We start from the raw sequence: 23,142 nt of genomic DNA on the forward strand, positions 1-23,142 counted from the left end.
GGAGGTCACCGTGTCTGAGGTACTAAACGAACACACAGCTGTGTATTGCAACCGGGGTCATGCAAGGCCACCAATGCTTTCAAACCGGATCCCTCTACTTCAAGACAAAAACATTGCAATATGTCGTCTCAATTGCACATTTTCCCCAAAGAAGGGGTTGGTTGACTCAACACATTGGTCCCACTAGAGATCTCATCTGGGGGTTATAGCGACACGCGTATCGCCAGACGAGACTCAACTTGTTGGCAGAGCACGACCAGGTGTGTGTGTGTGTGTGTTTGTGTCACGTACATCTGTCGTGCAAACCAGCCGCATGAACTCGTGGGCCGAGTCCCTGCTGAAAAGTGTTGCCTTTGTCTCGTCGCTGCCTGTTTAAACACGATCGACATCAACCGCTGCGACAGTGACGTGTGTGCAGTCGTGACGCTGAAGGGACGTTCGCTTTTTCACAAAGTTTGCTGTGAAAGTTTCTCAACATGAAATGTTCTTTGTCAAGAGTTGGATTCCATTGGTCAACAAAAGGCAGTGACCTTGCTTATTGTATACAAAAGGCAAACGCTATGCTGGGAACATCTAGAGTTTGCATACTTGCACAACTTCACTTTTTTTTTGCACCAGTTCACATCTTGTGAAATGATCGAGCGTGATGAAGTATTTCGGTCTTCAGTTGAAAGTTCAAACGGCGGTCAGTTCATTTGAAGTTAAACCTGCGTCCTTAAAGCATTAACTTAATAAAGCTTTCTCTGACTACTCTGCACCACATTAAGCTTGGCATCGTTGACTCAAAATGAAACTGAAAATGGAGGAAGAAAAAAGGCCCTTCAGTCTTTCCAAAAACAAAAAGTATTTATTCATCTGCTCAAAATGGTCCCATTCATTTGAAATACCTGTGCTGTCTAAGGCTTGTGTAAAGTGCATTTTCTTTTTTTTAATGCATAGTCTCAATCCGACATCAATGATTGGGACAAAAAGTATGAATTTCTTTGTTCCGATTGGCCCGTTCAGCTGTCCGTCACTGCTTCAGCCACCTCTGGAGAAGCAAGAAGATGTGATCCCGGGCCAGAGCCAGCTGGGGGAGATCCTCGCTCCTGGCAGGGTACATGTTGGCACAGTGGGCTGTTCCTGGATCAGAGAGGGGAAAATAAATATATATATTAAAAAGGATATGGCAGCGAAACAATTATCCACCTTATAAAGTTAGAGTTGAACAAGTGAGCCATTGTTTCAACGCTGAAACTGTTGCTTGGTTTCTGTAACGTGAAGCAATCACAAAAAGGAACTCCAGTCTTAAATGATCGTGTGTGACTCAACACATTTTAGATTAAAATCTCGTCAAGTCTTATTAATGAGGAACTGGAGTCAAAGGACCGTCTACATAAACGAGAACAGAGAAAACTGGATTTACCGTCATCAGATATATCATAGGCAGGATGTTTTCGACTATGTACGCATGTCACCATCAAACACCGAGTGGACAACCAAATACAAAAGCTGGTGTATTTCCCCTTTTTAAAAACAGATGGAAGTCTTTTAAACCTTCCACTCAATTTTGATCAGTAGACACAAGCGTATTGGGAATAAAAGAGCAAATGTATCCATCAAGTTGGTCACAAACAAACACGTACCGTAAAAGTCGGGTTACAAGCCGCTTCTACCTCCGGTGGGTGTCCCTGCTGTAGCAAGCTAGCAGCTACTAGCAGCTACTAGAAGCTACTAGCGCTGCTGCTAGCTCCCCGCTGTAGCAAGCTAGCAGCTACTAGCAGCTACTAGAAGCTACTAGCGCTGCTGCTAGCTCCCTGCTGTAGCAAGCTAGCAGCTACTAGCGCTGCTGCTAGCTCCCTGCTGTAGCAAGCTAGCAGCTACTAGCGCTGCTGCTACTGCCCGCATCCCCTCTGCCTGAGTCGGGTGTCGAGCCGGGGCTGGTCCCGCTACCGTCGGTGGTTGTCAGGGAGCTACCGGCGAGCTAGCAGGAGCGCTAGCTGGCTACAGCGGGGAGCTAACGGGACACTGACCGAAGGTAGTAGCGGCTTGTAACCCGACTTTTACGGTATCTAGCTCACTAGTTGTGGTAAATCTGGGCTTTTCTTTTAGTTTTTCCCCTTTGTTTATTTAAGATCAGACCGAAGAAGACACACACTGCTTCTCACCCTTGATGAAAACAGCGGGCAGGTCCGGCGTGATGTCCTGGGTGACGCCCAGTGCGTGCCACGGGTCGATGGAGCCGTTGGGCAGAACTATTCTGCTGGAGCGGACGTCGTAGCCGCCGTAGAACTCGTTGGTCTGAGCCACGGCCTCCGCCAGCTGCTCGGCGCTGACGTTGTAGAAGTCGGCGCACTGTTTCACGTGATACCTAGAACGGGAAAAACACGGATTAGCCACGTGCCGACACTTATTTAGGCGAGATAGTCGACGTTTGGGGAACTCACGCAAGAGGGAAGCCGGAGAACGGTTGGTTGGGCGAGTCGGTGCTCTGGTAGAATCCAAATTCAGTGCAGGTCTGGTAGACCCACTGCCTCCCTGACAACACACACAAATCAGTTTGTGTAACACAACATGGAATATAGAACATCCATTTCTGTTTAAAACGTGCAAAGTTGGAACTCTATACTGACCTGACATGTTCTTATTTTAAATTTAACTTCCGAGAAGAAAACATTATTTTTGGCATTTCCCCTGGTTACAGGACTTTTTTTTTTTCCCCTCCTCCTTTTTATTTTTAGTAGTTACGTGATGTAATTACATTGTTCGATGGATCTACGTAGCCAGAAATTGCCTAGTATATATATATGTGTGTGTGTGTGTGTGTGTGTGTGTGTGTGTGTGTGTGTGTGTGTGTGTGTGTGTGTGTATATATATTTTTGCATCCTTTCAACAACACCCTGAAATGGGTTTTGCTCAGTCACGACTGCCACCCGTCTGGTCTCCTGAGGCTACTGTTGTTTCTGCAGCTGATTGCTCCTGTATTATGTATTATTACTGGACGACAGTGGAAAAAACCTAAACGTGACATCACACCGTCTCCGTTAGTCATCAGAAAAACACACCAACCAGCCAAGAAAAGGGCCCCAAAAAACACAAAGCTGAAAAAAATAGCTGGAGACGTTCTTAAGTAGAGGCTACTAAAATAACCACGTCTACACACACCTCCCCCTGCAGCCGGCCCGTCCCAAGATGCATCAGTCATGTCTCCGCGGTAGCTTTCGTAGCTGGCGTTCAGGCATTTGATGGAGAAGGTGTCCATCATGAGGCGGGCCACGGCGGCGTAGCGGGCGTAAGGCTCCCCGAGTGAGGCGTCACCCATCACGCCACACAGCACCTTGATGGTGATGTTGGTGCCCGTCGCGCCCTGAAGGAGAGGAAGAAAATAAATGAAGTCAATTCTTCAAATAATGTTCAGATTACCTCATGATGAAGGCGTTTTTTTCCCCCCCGAGCTTTTATTGTGAAAGGAGACATGAACTTGTGACATGTACTTGCACATCATCCCGGCTCCATTATCTGCCCTCAGCTAAAAAAAAAAAGAAACCCACAAGACAAAAAGGACCCCGCTTGTGTTGTGGGTTTCATGTCGGGGGAGTTTTATGCAGATGCATCCCAGTGGCTTTTTAAAGAGACCACTTCCTGTTCCAGCTGAAACTGGGCATCCTCAAAATCCAGTTTAAGGACCAGTCAAGAAATGGGAGGGAGAGAGAGAGATTCTCAGATGTTCAACCTGTATTTATTTAATTAACTTATTTCTATAAAAGGTATTTTTGTAACCAGTCCAAGAGATTGTGCATACAAACAATAAATTGACTGGATATCATCTGATGAATATAAAAATCAAGGTCTATATCTATCTATCCATCTCAAAAGGAACAGAGCTCTTGGACTTTTGGATGACTAAACGACCCACAATGCAATTCCAGGTATAAATTAGCTTGAAAGCAAACGCAGTATTGACTGAGTTGTTCCTCAGTGCAAAAGCGAATCCTCCTCCACTATAAATGCATCCCCGTCTCTCTCTCTCTCTCTGCACCTTTCTGTGTGAAAAGAGGAACTTGTTCCACGAGCCTTAGCGTTGCATAACGTCCCTTCCGTATTTTATAAAAGCCCCCCATTGATAACCCCTCGACTGTGAAGCCGCCTCCTCCGATTGGGTTTCACCTCGGCCCTCGTCCCTTTTCCCCCCTGAATTCCTCAGCGGTACCTAAAACCTGCTAGTGTGCTCCTTTGTGTCACAGGGCAGCTGCTTGGTCCTGGTCCTGGTTTCCGTGGCCCAGCGCTCCTCTCAGCTCTTTTATAAGCGCCTCTTTCGCTCGGGGGCGACAGGAAACCAGAGAGAGCAGAGAGGCTTTTGTTCTGTTCCCCTCACACGTCGGCTTATTGGTAACCGGACTCACGTCTCCTCGAGGCCCCGGAGGGGACGGAGAGGGAAGGGGACTTCTTCTTTGAAATAAAGGAGCTGTATTCTTTACAATGTGATTTATGACAGTTTGGAATGCTCAACCCAACCGACTCTCCATCAGTTATCTGTCCACGGCCAATCTCACGTTGTGCTGCAGCAAAGTGAACGCACATCTCTGGCGACCGGTTCTGCTGCACGCTCAGGGTTCTCTTGTGGTTCTAAAAAATAAAAAAAAAACGTTTCATGGACGGTTTCATACCGCCATCGACTGGCCGGGCGACTCCTCGCTCACTCTGAGACGTACCCGGGTCGCTTAGAGGACGCTTGTGACCACACAGCTGAGTGCACTCAGACGGCGGAGGAGGAGGGGAGGAACAGTTTGCAGTGTGTTTGGCTGGCAGAAGTACCAGGACACACACACACACACAAATCGGACATCATGCGGTAAATACAGAACGACGTAATGCGGGTTTATCAGCGCTTTTGTCATCTTGACCCTTGGCGTCATTGGAGGGTTTTACTGTATGTCCATATTGTGTTTTAGAACATCTTTCCACCAACGTGTTCGAGCATTCTGAGACATCGAACATCATATTTCTCACATATTACAATGCAATTGAGGAAAATTTGGCGAGAATTAAAGCAGCATTTTTGGGGGAAAGGGGCCTTTATTGGAAATGGTGGAAACACCTGGTTTGTCTTTAGTGGTGCTGGTAGGCGGAGCTATGTGTCATTTGGACCCCAGCTTCCTGTCTTTATGCTAAGCTAAACTAAGCTCCAACTGGCTCTATAGCGTCAAATTCAAGCCATTTAATCTGGGCAGCTAATGTAAATCATTTCCATGAGTTTAATTAGGCAATACAGATCCAATAAAGAAGTCTACAGTCACATGACTGAGCAATGAGGACTTATTTTGTCATGAAACACAACTTCCTGGTCGACTGTCACCTCAAAGTCTCGGTTGTCTTCATTGTACTGCACCACGTCCATGAAGTTGCCAGCCAGCATTTCCAGGAAGTAGGCCGAGTCCATCTCGGTCTTGATCTGCAGTTTGGAACACAAGCTGGAGGAGGGGAGAGGGGGAGGAGAGGACACGAGGGAGTAAGGAGGGAGGTGAAGGGAGACAAGAGGGTTGTACAGTTATCGTTTTAGGAAAATCAACCTTGTGCCGTTTCAGCGTTTGAAGCTTCCAGCTGCACTTCTTCAGATGTGTTGAACCAACTTGTATATATTTTGACAGGGAAAGCGTAGCTCTCAGAGCCGCTAGTGGCCTACATGTCCCAGGTTGCATTGCATCGTCACCAGCAACGCCGACTGGACATCCACATTTTTTTTTAAATGTTTCCCTTTAAGACGGTAAAGCCTCCCAAAATAAAATTAATCCTTTACATCTATGAAAGTTTGGGATTTTGGCAACTTTGCAATATCGACACTGAACTTATGAAACATTCTATCGGTGCTTTTCAGAGCAGATATTTGGAAAAATAACGTATCATTTATTCATTATGGACACAAGAGGAGTGCAGCGCCGTACTTGAAGTCCTTGGTGACGTCGTCGTGGCTCTCGGGGTCGCTCAGGCGCTCCAGCAGGGCCCGGGAAGCCTTCTGCACCAGGGCGGGGCAGTCGGCGCGCTCGGAGGCCAGCGAGCGCCACACCACCTCCAGGTACTCTGCGCCACACAAACACACACTTAAAACCACACAACAACACACAGGAAGCGCCCAGGGAAAGGGAAACGGAGAATTTATACAGTTTAAGAAACAGAAGAGAAACTCCACATCGCTGAGAAGCCTCTTGTTGCTCATGACGACCAAGAGATGTGTGTGTGTGTGTGTGTGTGTGTGTGTCGGCGAGTGTGTGTGCGTCGGCGAGTGTGTGTGTGTGTGTCGGCGAGTGTGTGTGCGTCGGCGAGTGTGTGTGCGTCGGCGAGTGTGTGTGTATGCGAGCGTGTGTGCGAGTGAGAGTGTGTGTGTCTGCGAGCGTGTGTGCGAGTGAGAGTGTGTGTGTCTGCGAGTGTGTGTGCGAGTGAGAGTGTGTGTGTCTGCGAGTGTGTGTGCGAGTGAGAGTGTGTGTGTGAGTGAGAGTGTGTGTGTCTGCGAGCGTGTGTGCGAGTGAGAGTGTGTGTGTCTGCGAGTGTGTGTGCGAGTGAGAGTGTGTGTGTCTGCGTATGCATCAGTGTCTGCGAATGTGTTTCGGCGTCTGCGAGTGTGTGTGTGTGTGTGTGTGTGTGTGAGTGTGAGTTCGTGCCGGTGAGTGTGTGTCTGCGAGTGTGACGGTGCAGGTACGCGTTCAAAGCTGCTCTGACCTTGATTCCTCCCCTACGCCCCTCAGCCTTTCCTGCAGGAAAACAACACGCTCAGCCAAACACAACACACACACACACACACACACACAAACTCATCTCTTTCATCCGTCCGGAACTTAAACTTCCCAAAACATTGAGCAACATTTTCTTTTGTATTCCGTCTGATACTATTGCACTGTGAACATGGACCGTCACACCCTGTGTGTGTGTGTGTGTGTGTGTGTGTGTGTGTGTGTGTGTGTGTGTGTGTGTGTGTCCCATCATGTCAACAGGGAACCTCAATACCTGGGAAGTTGACCGTCGCGTGGAGCGGCGCGCTGGTTGCCACGGCGGCGTGCACCAGGTGCGGGTACTTCAGCCTGAACCAGGCGGCCAGAGACCCCGGGTACGAGCCGCCGAACGCCACCCACCTGCTGCCGGACAGCCCGCGGGCCTCCGCCTCCACGGAGCGGAAGTGGGCCAGGTCGGCCAGCGCCTGGAGGCTGCTCAGGAAGCGCAGGCTGCCCAGGCTGAGGTCCCTGGGATGGAGAGGAGAGGCTTCAATTAGAATGCAGTGCTGCCACCTGGTGGTGAGACAGCGTCACTGCTGCGCACAGCAAACCCATGAGAAACAAAACCGACTTCCTGTTGTTGAGTTGATCTGCACTTTGTAAAAGGATTCTTATATTTTACGTTTGTTTTAGTCCAGTCCAGCAAGACTAAAGATATTTAACTCCAACTTGGTAAAGAACGGTTGTAGCTAGGTTTATTGTTTTGGCACAGACTAATAAAGTTGGTCCACTTGGTTGCAGTTGTATTTATTTGGCTTATTTTAGTTCACACTGCTCAGGATGTCTGCGAGAGCTAGAGTGAGTGTGTGTGTGTGTGTGTGTGTCTGCGAGAGTGTGTGTCTGCGAGAGTTAGAGTGAGTGTGTGTGTGTGTGTCTATGTGTCTGCGAGAGTTACAGTGAGTGTGTGTGAATATATATATATATATATATATATAAAAAAAAAAAATGATAAGAACAAACAAAACAAAAGGTTTGTGTTAGTTGGATAATTCTAGCAAACTAAAGCAAACTGATTATAGTCTCTAAAACGTCCGTTAGAATAAACAAATACTAAATAAAAACAGGCTCAGACGTGGACGGGCCCTCGCACAAGGTCAAGAGTTTAAAAATCAGCAAAGACAAAACACAAACAGGAGGTGGAACGCACGCGGCGGGATGACTCTTCCCGTAGAAGCGATGCTCCAGCATCAGGCAGAGCGCCCCCAACTTCTCGGCGTAGGTGAGCCAGGTGCCGTTGGTCATCCAGGCCGGATTGGCCGGGCCCTCGCCGCCGATCATCAGGAACACCGGACCGCCCGGCTTGTAGAAGGCTTCATTCACAAAGTACCTCTGGAGGAGAGAGAGGTGCATTTCATTGTATTTTTATATCCATATGAAGCATTGTTTTATGTTGTTACCTCCTAATGCTTTGGCAATACGGTCTTTGCAACATCCATGCCAATAAAGCATATTGAAGAGGAAGAGGAAGAGAAAGGAGGAAGAGAGAGACTCTACAGAGACATCAGGGGTCATGCAGCCATCTTTATTATTTTATTTATTTATTTATTTATCTTGAGTCATGTGCATAAAGACACACACAAAAAATATGGTTATATGAATGCTCGGTCTTAAATTAACAAAAAATAAATCCACAATAATTAAAAGGCAATTTCACTTAAAAAGTGCACCTCCTTTTAAATAAATATAGACTTTATTATTAAATGACAAACGATTCATCTGTCAAAAAGTTTATATATATATTTCTAAATATACGTTCAGTCCTTGTGAGGACACGCATAACACACTTCCCTGGTCGTACCTGCTTCCACTCTCTGCCGTCTGCGCCGTTGAAGTGGTCCAGCTTCTGGGTGAACCACCGCTCCTCGGACCCGGTCCTCTCTCTGACCTCATGGCCTCCTTTGAGGGTCCGAAAGCTCCGGAAGCCCTTGAACCCGCCGTGAGCGCCGACACACACGCAGAGCAGCAGCAGCAGCAGCAGCGACGCACACCTCTGCAGAGCCATGTCGCTGTACGAGCAACACAGACACGAGGACGCGGTCAGGTGATTTAACTCCACGTGATCATGTGATTTGCTGCTTTAAAGTGACTCGCAAAACGTGGGGAAAAATGGCTTTCACCTCATTTTTACGGATATTTTCCAGTTTCTACGTTTTTTCAACTAATTATATTATCAGTATCTACTTAATGTATGTATATGATGTCTTTGCATCGTCCTCCCGAAACAACTTTTTATTTTATATTGTCGCCATTATTTATTCTAAATATAAAATGTTTGCGCAAGCAAAAGAGAGATAAGACAGAGATGCACTTCAATACTGTTCTCATATTTGTGTGCCTTATTTTTTATATTTTCTTATACTATTAGCATTTATAGGATTTTTTAAATTTTTTATTAATTCTTAATTTTAATGAAATTGTTTACCTTAAGTGTATTGTAATTCTCTGTGGAAGGAGGACCGAGCAAAAATACATTTTTCATTATACGAAGTAACTATCTGTTATCTGTACATACGACATATATGTTATCTGTACATATTACAAAATATATTCATTCTTAAATCTGAATTGTGTTGAATGTTTATATGCGACATTACTGTATGGCTAATAAAATAAAACAATAAAATGTAATGTATCTTCTAACCGTGAAGGTGTCACTCAAAGTTCCCTGCGTTCTGCACAGGACGTGAAGTACCCACGTACGAACAACTCCACATCCCCACCAGCACGGGGCGGGGGCGCTAGAGTAAACCGACAAAGCGATTTCTACCCTAAAGAAGGTGCAGAAGAAGAAACGGTCCGCTCGCAGCAGTCATCCTCAGTTTCCGTTTGCTAGCCGATAGTTTCCTAGAGCCGCAACTATGGAGGAGGCAAAAAACAAAGAGAATAAGCAGCCGGAGAAGACCGACGAGAAGGAGAAGGAGAAGGGAAAGGGAAAGGAGAAGAAAGAGGAGCAAGAACTGGTAATTTTTTGGGTTATTTTGCTCATTCAAACGGAGGTGTTGAGTTTTTTTATTTTTTACCTTAGTCACGGCCGCTTTGACAACACGGCTGACAAGGCCCCAAGTCGTTGTCACTCCAGATAGATCCTTCACAGACTGTTCATTAAACAGACGATAATGTCTCGCACAAAACCAGCTTCTTTTTTTTCATTTGTTTAAAATAAATTTCCGCGGCTTTTTAAAAAGTCGGAACGGATCAAACTCGCCTAGCTAGTTAGCAAGCTAGCTAGCTAGCTAGCTCGTCAATTAGCAGGTGCTAAATGTGACTGGCCAGATTACTTTATTCCGGGTTTGTGGAATATATTTATAATTGTCAATATTTGTCATTATCATGATGCATTTCATTAAAAAAAAAAAAAAAGCACATTAGTGTTTTTAAAGGGGGCAGAGTCAGCTGGTATCAAATGGGGGGAATTGAGTGTTTTAAAGGAATACTATTGTATTTATAAAGTATGTTAGAGTTGCTCTAAATGCGACAGCTGGACATTCTCAGTTTTAATATGATTATTTCTCCCTTTTGCGTGCTTTTGTTTCACAGCATGTAATCTAAACAACATCACAAAGGCAGTTGATGATCATATGTCATGAACATTATCAACCAAAGTCTTCCTTTCAAGGCCAAAATCAGCCGCATCAAATGCATTCTCGTTTGTTTTTTCTTCTTCTTCATTGTTTAAAGTTTCAATAATAACAGATGATGTTGTTTTCTTCACTAACTCGCAGTCAGAAGAAGACAAGCAGTTACAAGAGGACCTGGAGATGATGGTGGAGAGACTGAGTGTAAGTATTACTTTGTTGTGTATTTTTTTTTGTAAAGGCAGAACAAAAAATAACCTTGTGTTTTCTACACATTGGCAGGATACGAACGTAGAGCTGCACCGCCCGGCCCTGGAAGAGCTGCGCAGACTGATCCGCTCCTCGACCACCTCCATGACCTCGGTGCCCAAACCCCTCAAATTCCTGCGCCCACACTACGGCAAGCTGAAGGAGCGCTATGAGGCCATGGCTGCCGGAGAGAACAAGGTAAGAGCGCTGCTAAAACTATGATATTCATGCATTGGCACTCTTTTATTTATACCCACTTTTCAGTGGGTATAAATATCTAAAAACAGTTAATTTATATTATTTTAATAGTATAATGGTCTATTCAGATGTGGTGTAGAAGCTATATATTGCAGGTGTTTCATACCCTCTTAGCCTTTCTTTTGTCCAAATGACAAAACACAAAAAATAAATGAAACATATTCAGTGTTCTGATTGCCGACGAATGGGTTTATCGACTGAACGTTGCAGCTCCTTGGCTTCAGTCGAAAGACAATCGAAGTTCAAACGTTGTTTTGTGTTTCGCAGCGTTTCTGCGGAGACGTGGTGTCGGTGCTGGCCATGACCATGAGCGGCGAGCGAGAGTGTCTGAAGTACCGTCTGCTCGGCTCCCAGGAAGAGCTGGCCTCCTGGGGACACGAATACGTCAGGTAAGAAGACCCGACGATCTCGTGTTTGGCTGCAGAGATTCCTCGATGCTCGTTTGGGTGATTTTTGTTTCACTACCAATTCTCCGTTCCTCTATTTTTAATAACTGCGCTGCTCCAGTTTCACGAAACACAAAGAAAGGTTATCCCCTTTCAGTTTGGAATGCAGACGGGGGGAAAAACAGTATTACGTTTCAGCTTCTAGTACAAAAAACCAGGAGAACCTGATGATGAATTACACTGAACAATGAAAACTAGGGGAACGGAAGGTGAACTTCTGTTTATGATCATAATCAGACATTGGTGTTCGGAAAGAGAGACTGTCGGCGAACAATGTGGCTGTAAAATATACTGTGTTGGATAAAAGGTCCCTCTAAGAATAAAGACATTATGAAGTTCATGGGACCAGCGGCGGCATATTTCTTCAGCCTAAAAAACAGGACATTTTGACACCTTTTTTTCTTTTCTGTCGCATCGCAGGCATCTGGCCGGCGAGGTGGCGAAGGAGTGGCAGGAGGTGGAGGAGAGCGACAAGACGCAGCAGGAGACGCTGCTGAAACTGGTGAGGGAGATCGTGCCATACAACATGGCCCACAATGCCGAGCACGAGGCGTGCGACCTGCTGATGGAGATCGAGAGGCTGGAAATGCTGGAGGACTACATCGACGAAAACGCCTACAGCAAAGTCTGCCTGTACCTCACTAGGTATGTTCAGGTTTATGGAAAAGAAAGATGAGCATGTCTTCATAGATCTTTTTTCATATGTGCCCTTTTTCCTCTCTGAACTTTCCCTCTTCGCTCCTCCAGCTGTGTGAGTTACGTTCCCGAGCCCGAAAACTCGGCGCTGCTGAGAAGTTCCCTGAACATCTTCAGGAAGTTCAACCGTTACCCAGAAGCCCTGCGCCTGGCGCTGATGCTCAACGACGTGGAGCTGGTGGAGAACATCTTCACGTCCTGCAAAGACATGTAAGCAGGATAAAAATAGTTCTACTCTCGCCTCTCCTTGTGTCTTGTTGTTGTTGTTGGAGCTGTATGGAAAAACAAACTCCTCTTTCTGCCTCTCAGCGTGATCCAGAAGCAGATGGCCTACATGCTGGGTCGCCACGGCATGTTCCTGGAGCTCAACGAGGACGTGGAGGACTACGAGGACCTGACGGAGATCATGTCCAACGTGCAGCTCAACAGCAACTTCTTGGCCCTGGCCAGAGAGGTGAGGAGGAGGAGGAGGAGGAGGAGGAGGAAGAGGAGGAGACGACATCGGAGACTTTAAGTCTCAAACGGAGAGATGATAGTTAATGAGATATTAGACTGAAGAAAGATACTCAACATAAATAGATCCACGCCGTAGAATGCTCACCTGTATATCAGACACGCTTTTTATTTAGTGTTTTAGATGGGAAAAAATAAGATGGAACCTCCGGACAATGTTCGTTTTCAGCATCTTTCCTTTTACAGCACACTAACTAAGACGTCTGTCATGATATAGGCAATTTAATATTTATTCATCACATGAAATAACCACATTTGTAGACACTTGTGTGAATTAACTACATGACAAAAGAAAAGTACTGAGTATTTTCTCATTAAATAGAAATTATCAAATTTACCAGACCTAAATGTGGAACATCATTTCTCTGATGATGATACCAACACATTGAAAATATACAACTATTTAGTCGCCATCACTTTATTAACAGATTTAAAGAGTCATTTTAACCTTATCTCTCTGGAGTAATGGGCAAACCCAAAGCATTTTTTATCTGACTTTAAAGAGACAAATCGCCCAATCAGGATCCCTGTCGCTCCACATCAGCTGATACCCCCTAGCAGTGTTGTGTACTTTACATTTTACAATGACAGGGTAAAAGATGTCTTGTGTTTGGAGAGTTTCCAGGTCAGATTAATAAAGTTCGGTCGACTGAATAATAATGAATAACGGATCATAGAAGGACACGACTCGTTCTTAATAACACTCTTGTCTTCCTCCCTAGTTGGACATCATGGAACCCAAAGTCCCAGATGACATCTACAAAACACACCTGGAGAACAACAGTGAGTCTCGTGCCTGCAGGTTGTGTGTGTTTGGTATTCGCTGGTGGCAGACACACTAATTAACAGATTTTAAATCAGGATAGCAGCTGCTCGTGGTTGTTTTGTGCGTGACCTCCCCTCCTTTGTGCGGCAGGGTTCGGAGGCAGCGGCTCCCAGGTGGACTCGGCCCGCATGAACCTGGCCTCCTCCTTCGTGAACGGCTTCGTCAACGCGGCCTTCGGTCAGGACAAGCTGCTCACGGACGACGGCAACAAATGGCTGTACAAGAACAAGGACCACGGTAGAGTGGAGTTCGCTCTCGACTCGGCCGACGCATTGGCATCATGTGCTTGTACTTTACTAATATACTGTATCCTCAGGTATGTTGAGCGCCGCAGCCTCCCTGGGTATGATCCTGCTGTGGGACGTGGACGGCGGTCTGACCCAGATCGACAAATATCTCTACTCCTCTGAGGACTACATCAAGGTAAACGTTGTAAAGTCTCTGTGACGGATGTGTGAATGGTGCGTAATGATGAAAATGTAAAATATGAATCTTTAGGCTTGTAGTTGAGGATCTGTCTGAGGTTTCTCCAGACGGAAGCAGAGTCACTTAATGTCATATGTGTTGTATTTTCTGTTATTTTCTATTATTATATCCACATTACTGATGATTTTATATTAAAAAAATCTGATTTTGTCAAAGCACCAATGGTGAATTCTTCAATATTTTCTCTATATTGAGGTATTTGGTTAAAAATATATATATTTTCTCCTTATTGCCCAATTGACATTTACAAGATGGATTTAAAATGCTCTTAATAAACTGTTAAGATGTGTATTTCTGTTACTCTCTCTCTCAGTCTGGCGCCCTCCTGGCTTGTGGCATCGTGAACTCGGGTGTGAGGAACGAATGCGACCCGGCCCTCGCCCTGCTCTCGGACTACGTCCTCCACAACAGCAACATCATGAGGATAGGAGCCATCTTTGGGTGAGGAGGAAGTAGAAGTAGAGTAAACGGTCAAATACGAAAAACACTGGTCTGTAGCTTTTAAATTAAACTACAAGTAAAGGAACTGCCCCTTCAGCTGCGTGTCTTGCTCTGCTGTGACCGCTTGAATCGTGATCTTTAAAGTCTCCTCCTCGGTTTCAGGCTGGGCCTCGCCTACGCCGGTTCCAACCGCGAAGACGTCCTGTCTCTGCTTCTGCCCGTCATGGGAGACTCCAAATCCAGCATGGAGGTACGGCTGTGTACCTAAAGCGTTAAACGTTTCCCCCTCCACACACGGCGTTAAGCAGCATTCAAGCGTGCGTTTGAACCCCTCAGGTGGTGGGAGTGACGGCGCTGGCGTGCGGCATGATCGCCGTAGGATCTTGTAACGGCGACGTGACGTCCACCATCGTCCAGACCATCATGGAGAAGAGCGAGCAGGAGCTGAAGGACACGTACGCCCGCTGGCTGCCTCTAGGCCTGGGGCTCAACCACCTGGGTGAGCGTCGGACATTATGTGATGCGCGGCGGCTTTTTTCTACGCTGTAGGAGAGCAGAATCTGCTTTTTAACGAGGCGAACTCTAGGATAATGTATTGTCATTCTGCAACACAACGAACATCAGTGGTTGCCTCGTGCTTTCATGCGACACAAGAAGAAGAAAGGTGTGCGTTTCCTGCTGTTTTGACGCCTGCAGCTGCGGTAACTATTCTCCGTGCGTTTCCCCTTTTCTTTCCGTAGGTAAAGGCGAGGCGATCGAGACGACCCTCGCTGCTCTGCAGGTCGTGCCCGAGCCGTTCCGCAGCTTCGCCAACACGCTGGTGGATATCTGCGCGTATGCAGGTCCGTCTCGTGGAGCCGCCCATCACTCCACCTCTGCATTTATTCGACCATAAGCGACTCGCTGTCATAATTTCCCTCTGCTTCAGGCTCCGGTAACGTGCTGAAGGTGCAGCAGCTGCTCCACATCTGCAGCGAACACTACGAAGCCAAGGAGAAGGAGAAAGAGGAGAAGGAGGACAAGAAGGACAAGAAGGACAAAGATAAGAAGGAGACCGCCGCCGACATGGGATCCCACCAGGTACGGATGGCTCAACACCCGTTACCCTCCAGCATGCCAATACCTCTACCTTTAGCAGGTACTTCATCAGGATGCTTTCCTCTCAGGGCGTTGCTGTTCTCGGTATTGCTCTGATCGCCATGGGGGAGGAGATCGGGTCTGAAATGGCGCTGCGGACATTCGGACATCTGGTCAGTGGTCTGAGTTGTTTTGTTTGACCTTCAGGTGTTTGTTTTAACAGCTGCTCCAAGATGTGCTTCGAAAGTCGATTTTAACACGAGGATAACGGGAAAAACCTCACGATAATGTATATAAGGTTAGGTAATGATGAGGTGGGTACTTCCTGTTCAGGGTACTTCCTGTTCAGGGTACTTCCTGTTCAGGGTACTTCCTGTTCAGGGTACTTCCCTCTGCCTCCGCGTGACGGTTCCCTCTGTTGCTCGTTCCCCAGCTGCGCTACGGGGAGCCCACCCTGAGGCGAGCCGTGCCCCTCGCTCTCGCCCTCATCTCCGTGTCAAACCCCCGGCTGAACATCCTGGACACGCTCAGCAAGTTCTCCCACGACGCCGACCCCGAGGTCTCTCACAACTCCATCTTCGCCATGGGCATGGTGGGCAGCGGTGAGTCTGTGTGTGTGTGTGCGTGTGCGTGTGTGTGCACTTGTGTGTACGTTTGTTTGTGTGTACGTTTGTTTGTGTGTGTGTACGCATTTGTGTGTGTGTACGCATATGTGTGTTTGTGCACGCATTTGTGTTTGTGCGCGCATTTGTGTGTGTGTGTGTGTGTGCGCGCGCATTTGTGTGTGTGTGTGTGCGCGCATTTGTGTACGCATTTGTGCGCGCATTTGTGTGTGCGCATTTTTGTGTGCGCCCGCGTTTGTGTGTGTTTGTGCGCGCATTTGTGTGTGTGTGTGTGTGTGTGTACGCATAAGTGTGCGTTTGTGCGAGCATTTGTGTGTATGTGTGTATGCATTTGTGTGTGTTTGTGCGCGCATTTATGTGTGTGCGCCCACATTTGTGCGCGTGTTTGTGTGTGTGCGCATTTGTGCGCGTATTTGTTTGTGTGCGCCCGCGTTTGTGCGCGCATTTGTGTGTGCGCATATGTGTGTGTGTGTGTGTGTGTGTGCGCGTTTGTCTGCGTTTGTGCGCGCATTTATTTGTGTGTGTGTGTGTGTGTGCGCGCATTTGTGTGTACGTATTTGTGTGTGCGCCCGCATTTGTGTGTTTGTGCGCGCATTTGTTTGTGTGTGTGTGTGTGTGTGTGTGTGTGTACGCATATGTGTACGTTTGTGCGCCCGCATTTGTGTGTGTGTACACTTGTGTGCGCGCGTTTGTGTGTGTGTGCGCCCGCCCATGTGTTTGTGTGAACAGCTGCAGCAATGCTAAACACCCTGTAGGTGTAATATGACTTATGGGCTTTAATGCACAGTAGCCATTTATAACTAGGAATTAATAGTTGCTAATAATAATTCTAATAATAGAGGTGTAACTGGTCCAAGCTTCATTCATAACATCTGAATTCTAAAACTAAATTCTGTGCTCTTGCAGATAAATGTGAGGCTACGCTAATATTATTACTTTTAACCTATTTGTAGAATGACATGTACATTTACTCGAGAGTTGTGAAGTTCAAATTTAGTGGAAAAAAAGTTCAACCCGTTGTCATTTAGCCTTTAAAAATAACTAAACATTTTTGCACTGCAGTCAACACACTGAATGGTCATCAAAGAAGGGCAATTTGTATTTTTTTAGATAGAAAATAAGAGGAGACCGCCTCATTTAATCTCATAAATCACTTCATTCAAATGGAATTTTGTCTGAGGATTTTGTTAAATACATTTTGGGTGAACGACGTCATAAATGATGAAGACTGACTTCAAAAAGAAGCTTTGAATATTTAAAAAAAAAGACATTTGTTTTATAAAAATAGAAGTTGGGTGAAAAGAAAGATATTATGAATTTTGAGTACAAGTTTTTCCACATTGCTCCTCTCCTGACAGAACGTCCCTCAGCGTAACATTAATTCAACCGGCTCTTCATCTCTTCCTTCCTCTCTTCCTCCTCCTCAGGCACGAACAACGCCCGTCTGGCCGCCATGCTGCGGCAGCTGGCCCAGTACCACGCCAAAGACCCCAACAACCTCTTCATGGTCCGGCTGGCTCAGGTGGGCGGCGACGGCACAAAGAGGCGCTCTGTGCCGGGCGAGCGAGAGGCGGGGATGTGTTTTTGGGTGGGTGGGTTTCTTCTGTGTGACTGACGCCTCTCTGTGCCTCCGCAGGGTCTGACTCACCTGGGCAAAGGTACGCTGACGCTGTGCCCGTACCACAGCGACCGGCAGCTGATGAGCCAGGTGGCCGTGGCCGGACTGCTCACCGTGCTCGTCTCCTTCCTGGACGTCAAGAACAGTCAGTTCTCTCTCCCTCCTCCCCGCTGCTCCACATCCTCCACTTCTTTATGTTCGGCTTGTGTTGACGCCGCCCCCTTGTGTTCACTGTGTGCGTTGCAGTCATCTTGGGGAAATCTCACTACATTCTCTACGGGCTGGTCGCCGCCATGCAGCCGCGCATGCTGGTCACCTTCGACGAGGAGCTGCGGCCGCTGCCGGTGTCCGTCAGAGTCGGACAGGTGAGGCCCAGTATAACCAGTATAACCAGTCTGTCTGTGGGCAGTCCTTTCTTGCAGAGGATGAGACGAGAAGATGGACATTTAAATAACGCGTATAATGCATCTTTAACGGACAAACACGAGGATGGCGTCCAGTCTTTTCATCTAATTCATCCAAATGGATCGAAAGAAGCGTGTTTTCATGAAAAAAAAGAACAAATTTAAGCTTTTCATGCAAAATAAATATGCAGGAATGATGGAGAAAATATGGAAATTTTCCAATTTGTCGAAACCAGGGTTCGTACGGTCATGGGATTTTAAAATTTCCAGGCCTGGAAAAGTCCTTAAAAAAAATGTAATCCCAAAAGTTTAGTAAAAGTCATGTAAGTGTGTTATATTCATGTGTTCATGTAAATGTGTTATATTCATGTGTTCATGTCGTTCATTTACGCTGAGTTTGAAATAATTAATATGCTTTTAAAAGAAAGACGCTCAAAATATAAGCAGGCATACATACAGGCATCTATATAAATGTTTATTCTTTTAATCAAACTATTGTCTCATTCATTTGTGTCATTTAAGGTTTACTGTATGCTTTGTATTCTCATTGTTAGTTTAAATACTACATTTACTCACTTTTTACTGTTTACACCCAGATTTCACTAAATGTTTGCTCATGGAAATTATATTAAAAGTCATGGAAATGATGTTAAAAGTCATGGAATATTGGTTAAAAGTCATGGCATGTTGGTTAAAAGTGGAAAATCCATTGGTCAAAATATGTATGAACCCTACCAAATGGATCAGAAGAAGTGCGTTTCATCCACAATAAACATGCAGGAACGTTCTGTTTTTGACTCGATCCGTTCTGCGTGTCGTCCCCAGGCGGTGGACGTGGTCGGCCAGGCGGGGAAGCCGAAGGCCATCACGGGTTTCCAGACGCACACCACGCCGGTGCTGCTGGCGCACGGCGAGCGCGCCGAGCTCGCCACCGAGGAGTACCTGCCCGTCACGCCCATCCTGGAGGGCTTCGTCATCCTGCGCAAGAACCCCAACTACGAAACCTAGACTGAATCATTCTCACCGGCCTCTCCGTATGTGTGTGTGAATGTGTGTGTGTGTGTGTGTGTGTGTGTGTGTGTGTGTGTGTGTAAGGGTCGCCCTCATGGCTCTTGGCAGTTTATATTTAGTAGTGTACCGCATGGCTGAGAAGAGCGAGGAGGCCTATCCTTCCTCTCCCTGTCTTTTCCCTGCTGGCATGACAAGGGGAGAGTCTGGTTAATTGGACTGGGAGGACACTGGGAGGCTCAGACTGGGAGGACACTGGGAGGCTCAGACTGGGAGGACACTGGGAGGCTCAGACTGGGAGGACACTGGGAGGCTCAGACTGGGACCGTATCCACTCCTCATTTAGATCCAACGTCTCCCACGAGCACTGAACCAGCCGCCTGACTGGTCTGGGGTCAGCTGCAACGTGGGAACAGTTCCCTTCATCTTTTGTAATTAGAGGGTTCAAAAGTATGTCTTTATCTTCACCTTTTTTTTTATTTTATTGTTTCTGTTTTGTTACAGTCCTGTAAAAGGTTGAATCATCAATAAAAACTCAGACCCGCGTGGTGGAAATATGACGGCTGTGCAAAGTGTGTTTTATTATATTTTACTTCTCCAGCAGGAGGAGCTGTTGAGTTATCAGCGCCCCCTAGGGGAAAGAAAAGTCTCACACACGTGTAAATATTGTGTTTGTGAGCATATCAACGTGTGCACATGTACATATTTATAGTGGAAGTAATACATGTGACATTTTGTTTTCTTTGTCTTTGTTTCTGAGACGTCTGCTACGTACCGGTTAGCTAAAATAAGTTGATAAAACATTTATAAACGCACGTAAACTGCAGGGCTGCAACTGGGCTTTGTGTTTATTTTCTTCTTTTAAATAAATATTATTTTATTTTCTAAACCTTTATGCAGCGTTCAGGTTTATTATATTAATTACAGTGAGTTTCCTTCATGTCACCAAGTTCAGTTCACCCTGAAAGACTTTTGTGAACATTAATTAAAGTGTTAGCTCTTTATTCTCTGACAATTGTTGAATATATTTTCTTTATTTTAATTATATATAATTTATATAAATGATTTATACATATATATTTTATATATACCCTTTTTTGTTACTGTTTTGTCATCTCTTATGTACATTGTTATTGCTTCTATTGTTCATTTTTTACCATATAAAGTGCCTTGAGTGCCTTTTTAAAGTGCTATACAAATAAATACATATTATATATAATACAACATAAATATATTTTATACATTTTAAAATATATATATTATATGTATATATATATTTAACATTAGAATCCATTTGTAGCATATATTAACAATAATTCAAATTCATGATGTATCAAAGTATATAGTATGTAATGTATATAATGCAATTTATATAAACTAAGGTCAAATTAAACACATGTGTATATATATATATATATATATATATATATATATATATATATATATATATATATATACAGTATATATATATAACATACATTCATATATACATGTATATATAGAATATAGTATATATATATAATTAACATATAATAGAATATATTTGTGACAGTTAAAAATTAACAATAATTCTAATACATGATGTATCAAAGTATATAATGTATATAAACTACATACATATAGTACATATATACATTAAACATATATACACATATATGTATATAATATAACAAATATATTATATACATATATTTAACATAATAGAATGTATGTGTAGCATAGTTATAATTTAACAATAATTCTAATACATGATGTATCAAAGTATATAGTGTGTATTGTATATAATGTATAAAAACTAAAGTAATATCTAATATCTACACATTATATATATATATATAATAAAACATATATTATATAATATATATATAATATAAATATGTATATATATTTAACATATAATAATATAATATATTTAATTTAACAATCATTCTAAATACATGATATATAAAATAATATATTGTGTGCAATGTACATAATGTAAATAGACTAATAATAATAATATAATAATAAAAATAATAATAATAATAATAATAAATAAGTACAATTAAATTATGATGATAACAATGTTACCGTCTTTATGGGGACATTAAAATGATAAAACGCGATCGTTTTGCACGCGAACACAAATAAAGATTTGGAAAAAAAAAGCAAAGATATGGAGTAAAGAAAACAAGAAGGAAGCTGATTACTCGGACGCTTTTCACGTGACGGGATTCTGCCGGAATCACCTCGCGACCGGCTTCCGGGAAGATCTTCCGTCCGTCCGGCTCTGCGGACTCAAGGAGAGAAAGGTAACTACCGCCGCGCTCCCGGGAGCCGAATCCCCCGTCGAAACGCTCGAAATACCGGACAAACGTTCAGTCGCCCCGGAGGGACAGACGACCACACGTCCCGCCTTTTTAATCCGGAGAGAAATCCAACTGGCGGCGACTTTCTTCTGCTGTGTTTTCGGTGGGGATTAGCTTCGCGAGCTAAACGCGACGTGGGTGTTCTTTCTTCGCTTTAGCTCGCGAGCTAACCCCTAGAAGAGGCGACTTTTACTCGCGTGACGTTGAGCAAACACGCCCAAAATAGCGTGTGATTTATTGTATTACACAGGCGACAGGTGGACCGTCCCGTCGCAATGTTGTTGTTCGCTTTAGTTTACGTGTTTTTGTTGTTTTTTGTTTTCGCCGCTAGCTAGCTGGCTAGCTAAACCAACAGTGTGCTAGCTAGCCAGCTAGCTAGCTAGCTCGAGCAGTTAAGGTTAAATCGTGCTAGTTGTGTCGAAGCTGTGTTGTTTTTTTTGGTTCTTGCACCAGCTTCCCTGCAGAAAGGGATGGAGTTATAATTGTTATATGAGTTTGTTGCTAAATAGTTTGTTTGTTGACAGTTGTGGTTGTAAATAGATATATTGCACATTGCCGGTATTAAAAACCGTTTGTATTGGGCGGTAAAGTATTAAAAGCTGGGTTTAAAAATAGTGCACCATCCAAATTAGTCAATAAAAGGTGTGACTGCATGTTTTAATCCAATAATTATGATCCACGTGTCGGTTGGAGACTCATTTGACAGGACAAGTTTGTTTTGAAAACCTTAATATAGGTGGGATCTTGTAATGTAAAGATCTGCTCAGGTGGGTGACGTTACTGTGTTTGAGCTGCGAGACGTATTTATATTTAAAAAAAGCACCCTGGGGGTGTTCTGACTCATTCTCCCTCAGTACTCTCGTCACGACACCGTTGACAGCAAGTTAGGTGGAGCTTTGCAGCACAGGTACATGCACGTGAGTAGCATTATTGGACACTGAATGCACGCGCTAATAAACCGGCGAACTTTAGCTCGCCGGGCTATTAGCTTAACAGTTATCAAGGTGTGTGTGCGGCTATTCCCATTCATTCGCGACGTGTTGTGTTCAATGTCGGCTCGTTAAAAACGCACTTTCGTGTAGTCTGACGTGCTTTATGGTTTATAATAAACACGGTGAGGGAGGTGGTTGTCAGCTTGAGGCGTGGCTGCGTCGCGCCAATAGGAGGAGAAACCACGTGGTAAAAAAATCCAGATTGGGCCTAGCAGGGTTAGCAACATAGCTAGCTGCACAACATGGCAGCAGCAGCACGTCTTTGCAACCGTGTGTGTCTGTCTCTCTGTGTTTGTGTATGTTTTGCGTGATCGAGCGTGTGATATGTGTGTTTATTACAATCCAGTGCTATTGTGTGTCTTTTGTCGCACGTTGTGTGCGTGTTTGAGGCAGATGCGACGCGCAGACACGCCCCTGTGCCGTCGCAAAAGTGTCCCACTCGGCTTTAGCGTGCACATGCTACACGTTTTTCCTCGCGTTGGGTGACGTCATGTGGTGACGTGGGTTTAGAGGGCGACATGGCCGGTTTAAGCCGTTTCACGTCACCCTGCTAGGTGATGCTAAAAGGGCTGCAGACATGTGACCTTAGCCGGGAATGTGGGTCCAAAATGGATGCAGTTTTTTTCTTTCTTCCTCCTATGCTAATCTAATCTAAAGTGATGACCATTCATCAGCACAGGGAGGTGTTATGCAGTGACGTCAGACATGATTTAGTCACTGGGAAATGAATAAAACGAATACTAGAAGTGCAGTCAGGACTCGTGCAGGATGAGCCAGGCTGTCTCCGTTTGGCTGACATAAGGACACGACTGAGCTTCCTGTTGTGGGACTTTAAAGCC

At 44.9% G+C, this 23,142-nt stretch overlaps 2 protein-coding genes across 3 annotated transcripts; one reads left to right on the forward strand and one right to left on the reverse strand.

Annotated features, from left to right (window-relative positions):
* Nucleotides 1–858: 858 nt before the first annotated feature.
* prss59 (serine protease 59, putative) lies at nucleotides 859–8,745 on the reverse strand (the record flags this gene model as incomplete). Its single annotated transcript, XM_079224918.1, has 9 exons — nucleotides 859–1,122; nucleotides 2,148–2,350; nucleotides 2,427–2,517; nucleotides 3,145–3,346; nucleotides 5,336–5,450; nucleotides 5,922–6,057; nucleotides 6,979–7,211; nucleotides 7,891–8,072; nucleotides 8,542–8,745. 9 exons carry the CDS (start codon nucleotides 8,743–8,745, stop codon nucleotides 1,013–1,015), a joined length of 1,476 nt encoding a protein of 491 aa, XP_079081044.1. The 3' UTR covers nucleotides 859–1,012.
* A 794-nt stretch (nucleotides 8,746–9,539) lies between these two features.
* psmd2 (proteasome 26S subunit ubiquitin receptor, non-ATPase 2) lies at nucleotides 9,540–19,523 on the forward strand. 2 transcript variants are annotated; one of them, XR_013771072.1, is made up of 22 exons: nucleotides 9,540–9,703; nucleotides 10,466–10,522; nucleotides 10,601–10,765; nucleotides 11,093–11,214; nucleotides 11,692–11,916; nucleotides 12,019–12,177; nucleotides 12,277–12,421; nucleotides 13,203–13,263; nucleotides 13,397–13,543; nucleotides 13,623–13,729; nucleotides 14,106–14,233; nucleotides 14,396–14,483; nucleotides 14,570–14,732; nucleotides 14,974–15,075; nucleotides 15,162–15,313; nucleotides 15,400–15,483; nucleotides 15,744–15,912; nucleotides 17,361–17,455; nucleotides 17,570–17,696; nucleotides 17,798–17,916; nucleotides 18,781–19,200; nucleotides 19,251–19,523. XR_013771072.1 is itself a non-coding variant. In XM_079224985.1 (21 exons), the coding sequence occupies exons 1-21, from the start codon at nucleotides 9,602–9,604 to the stop codon at nucleotides 18,961–18,963; spliced, it is 2,700 nt and encodes an 899-aa protein (XP_079081111.1). In that variant the 5' UTR covers nucleotides 9,540–9,601; the 3' UTR covers nucleotides 18,964–19,523. The 2 variants fall into 2 exon arrangements, 1 of the variants encoding a protein (XP_079081111.1); XM_079224985.1 differs by having other exon boundaries at nucleotides 18,781–19,523.
* The last annotated feature ends 3,619 nt before the right edge of the window (nucleotides 19,524–23,142 follow it).

This window comes from Taurulus bubalis (assembly GCF_910589615.1).
Source record: "Taurulus bubalis genome assembly, chromosome: 10".
Classification (NCBI taxonomy): domain Eukaryota; kingdom Metazoa; phylum Chordata; class Actinopteri; order Perciformes; family Cottidae; genus Taurulus; species Taurulus bubalis.

Bases quoted from the DNA above. Each gene is read 5' to 3' on its own strand.
- psmd2 (XM_079224985.1), top strand. From the start codon at position 9,602: ATGGAGGAGGCAAAAAACAAAGAGAATAAGCAGCCGGAGAAGACCGAC. The intron at 13,544-13,622 runs GTAGAGTGGAGT...CTGTATCCTCAG, and splicing joins GTACAAGAACAAGGACCACG to GTATGTTGAGCGCCGCAGCC. The intron at 17,697-17,797 runs GTCAGTTCTCTC...TGTGCGTTGCAG, and splicing joins CTTCCTGGACGTCAAGAACA to TCATCTTGGGGAAATCTCAC.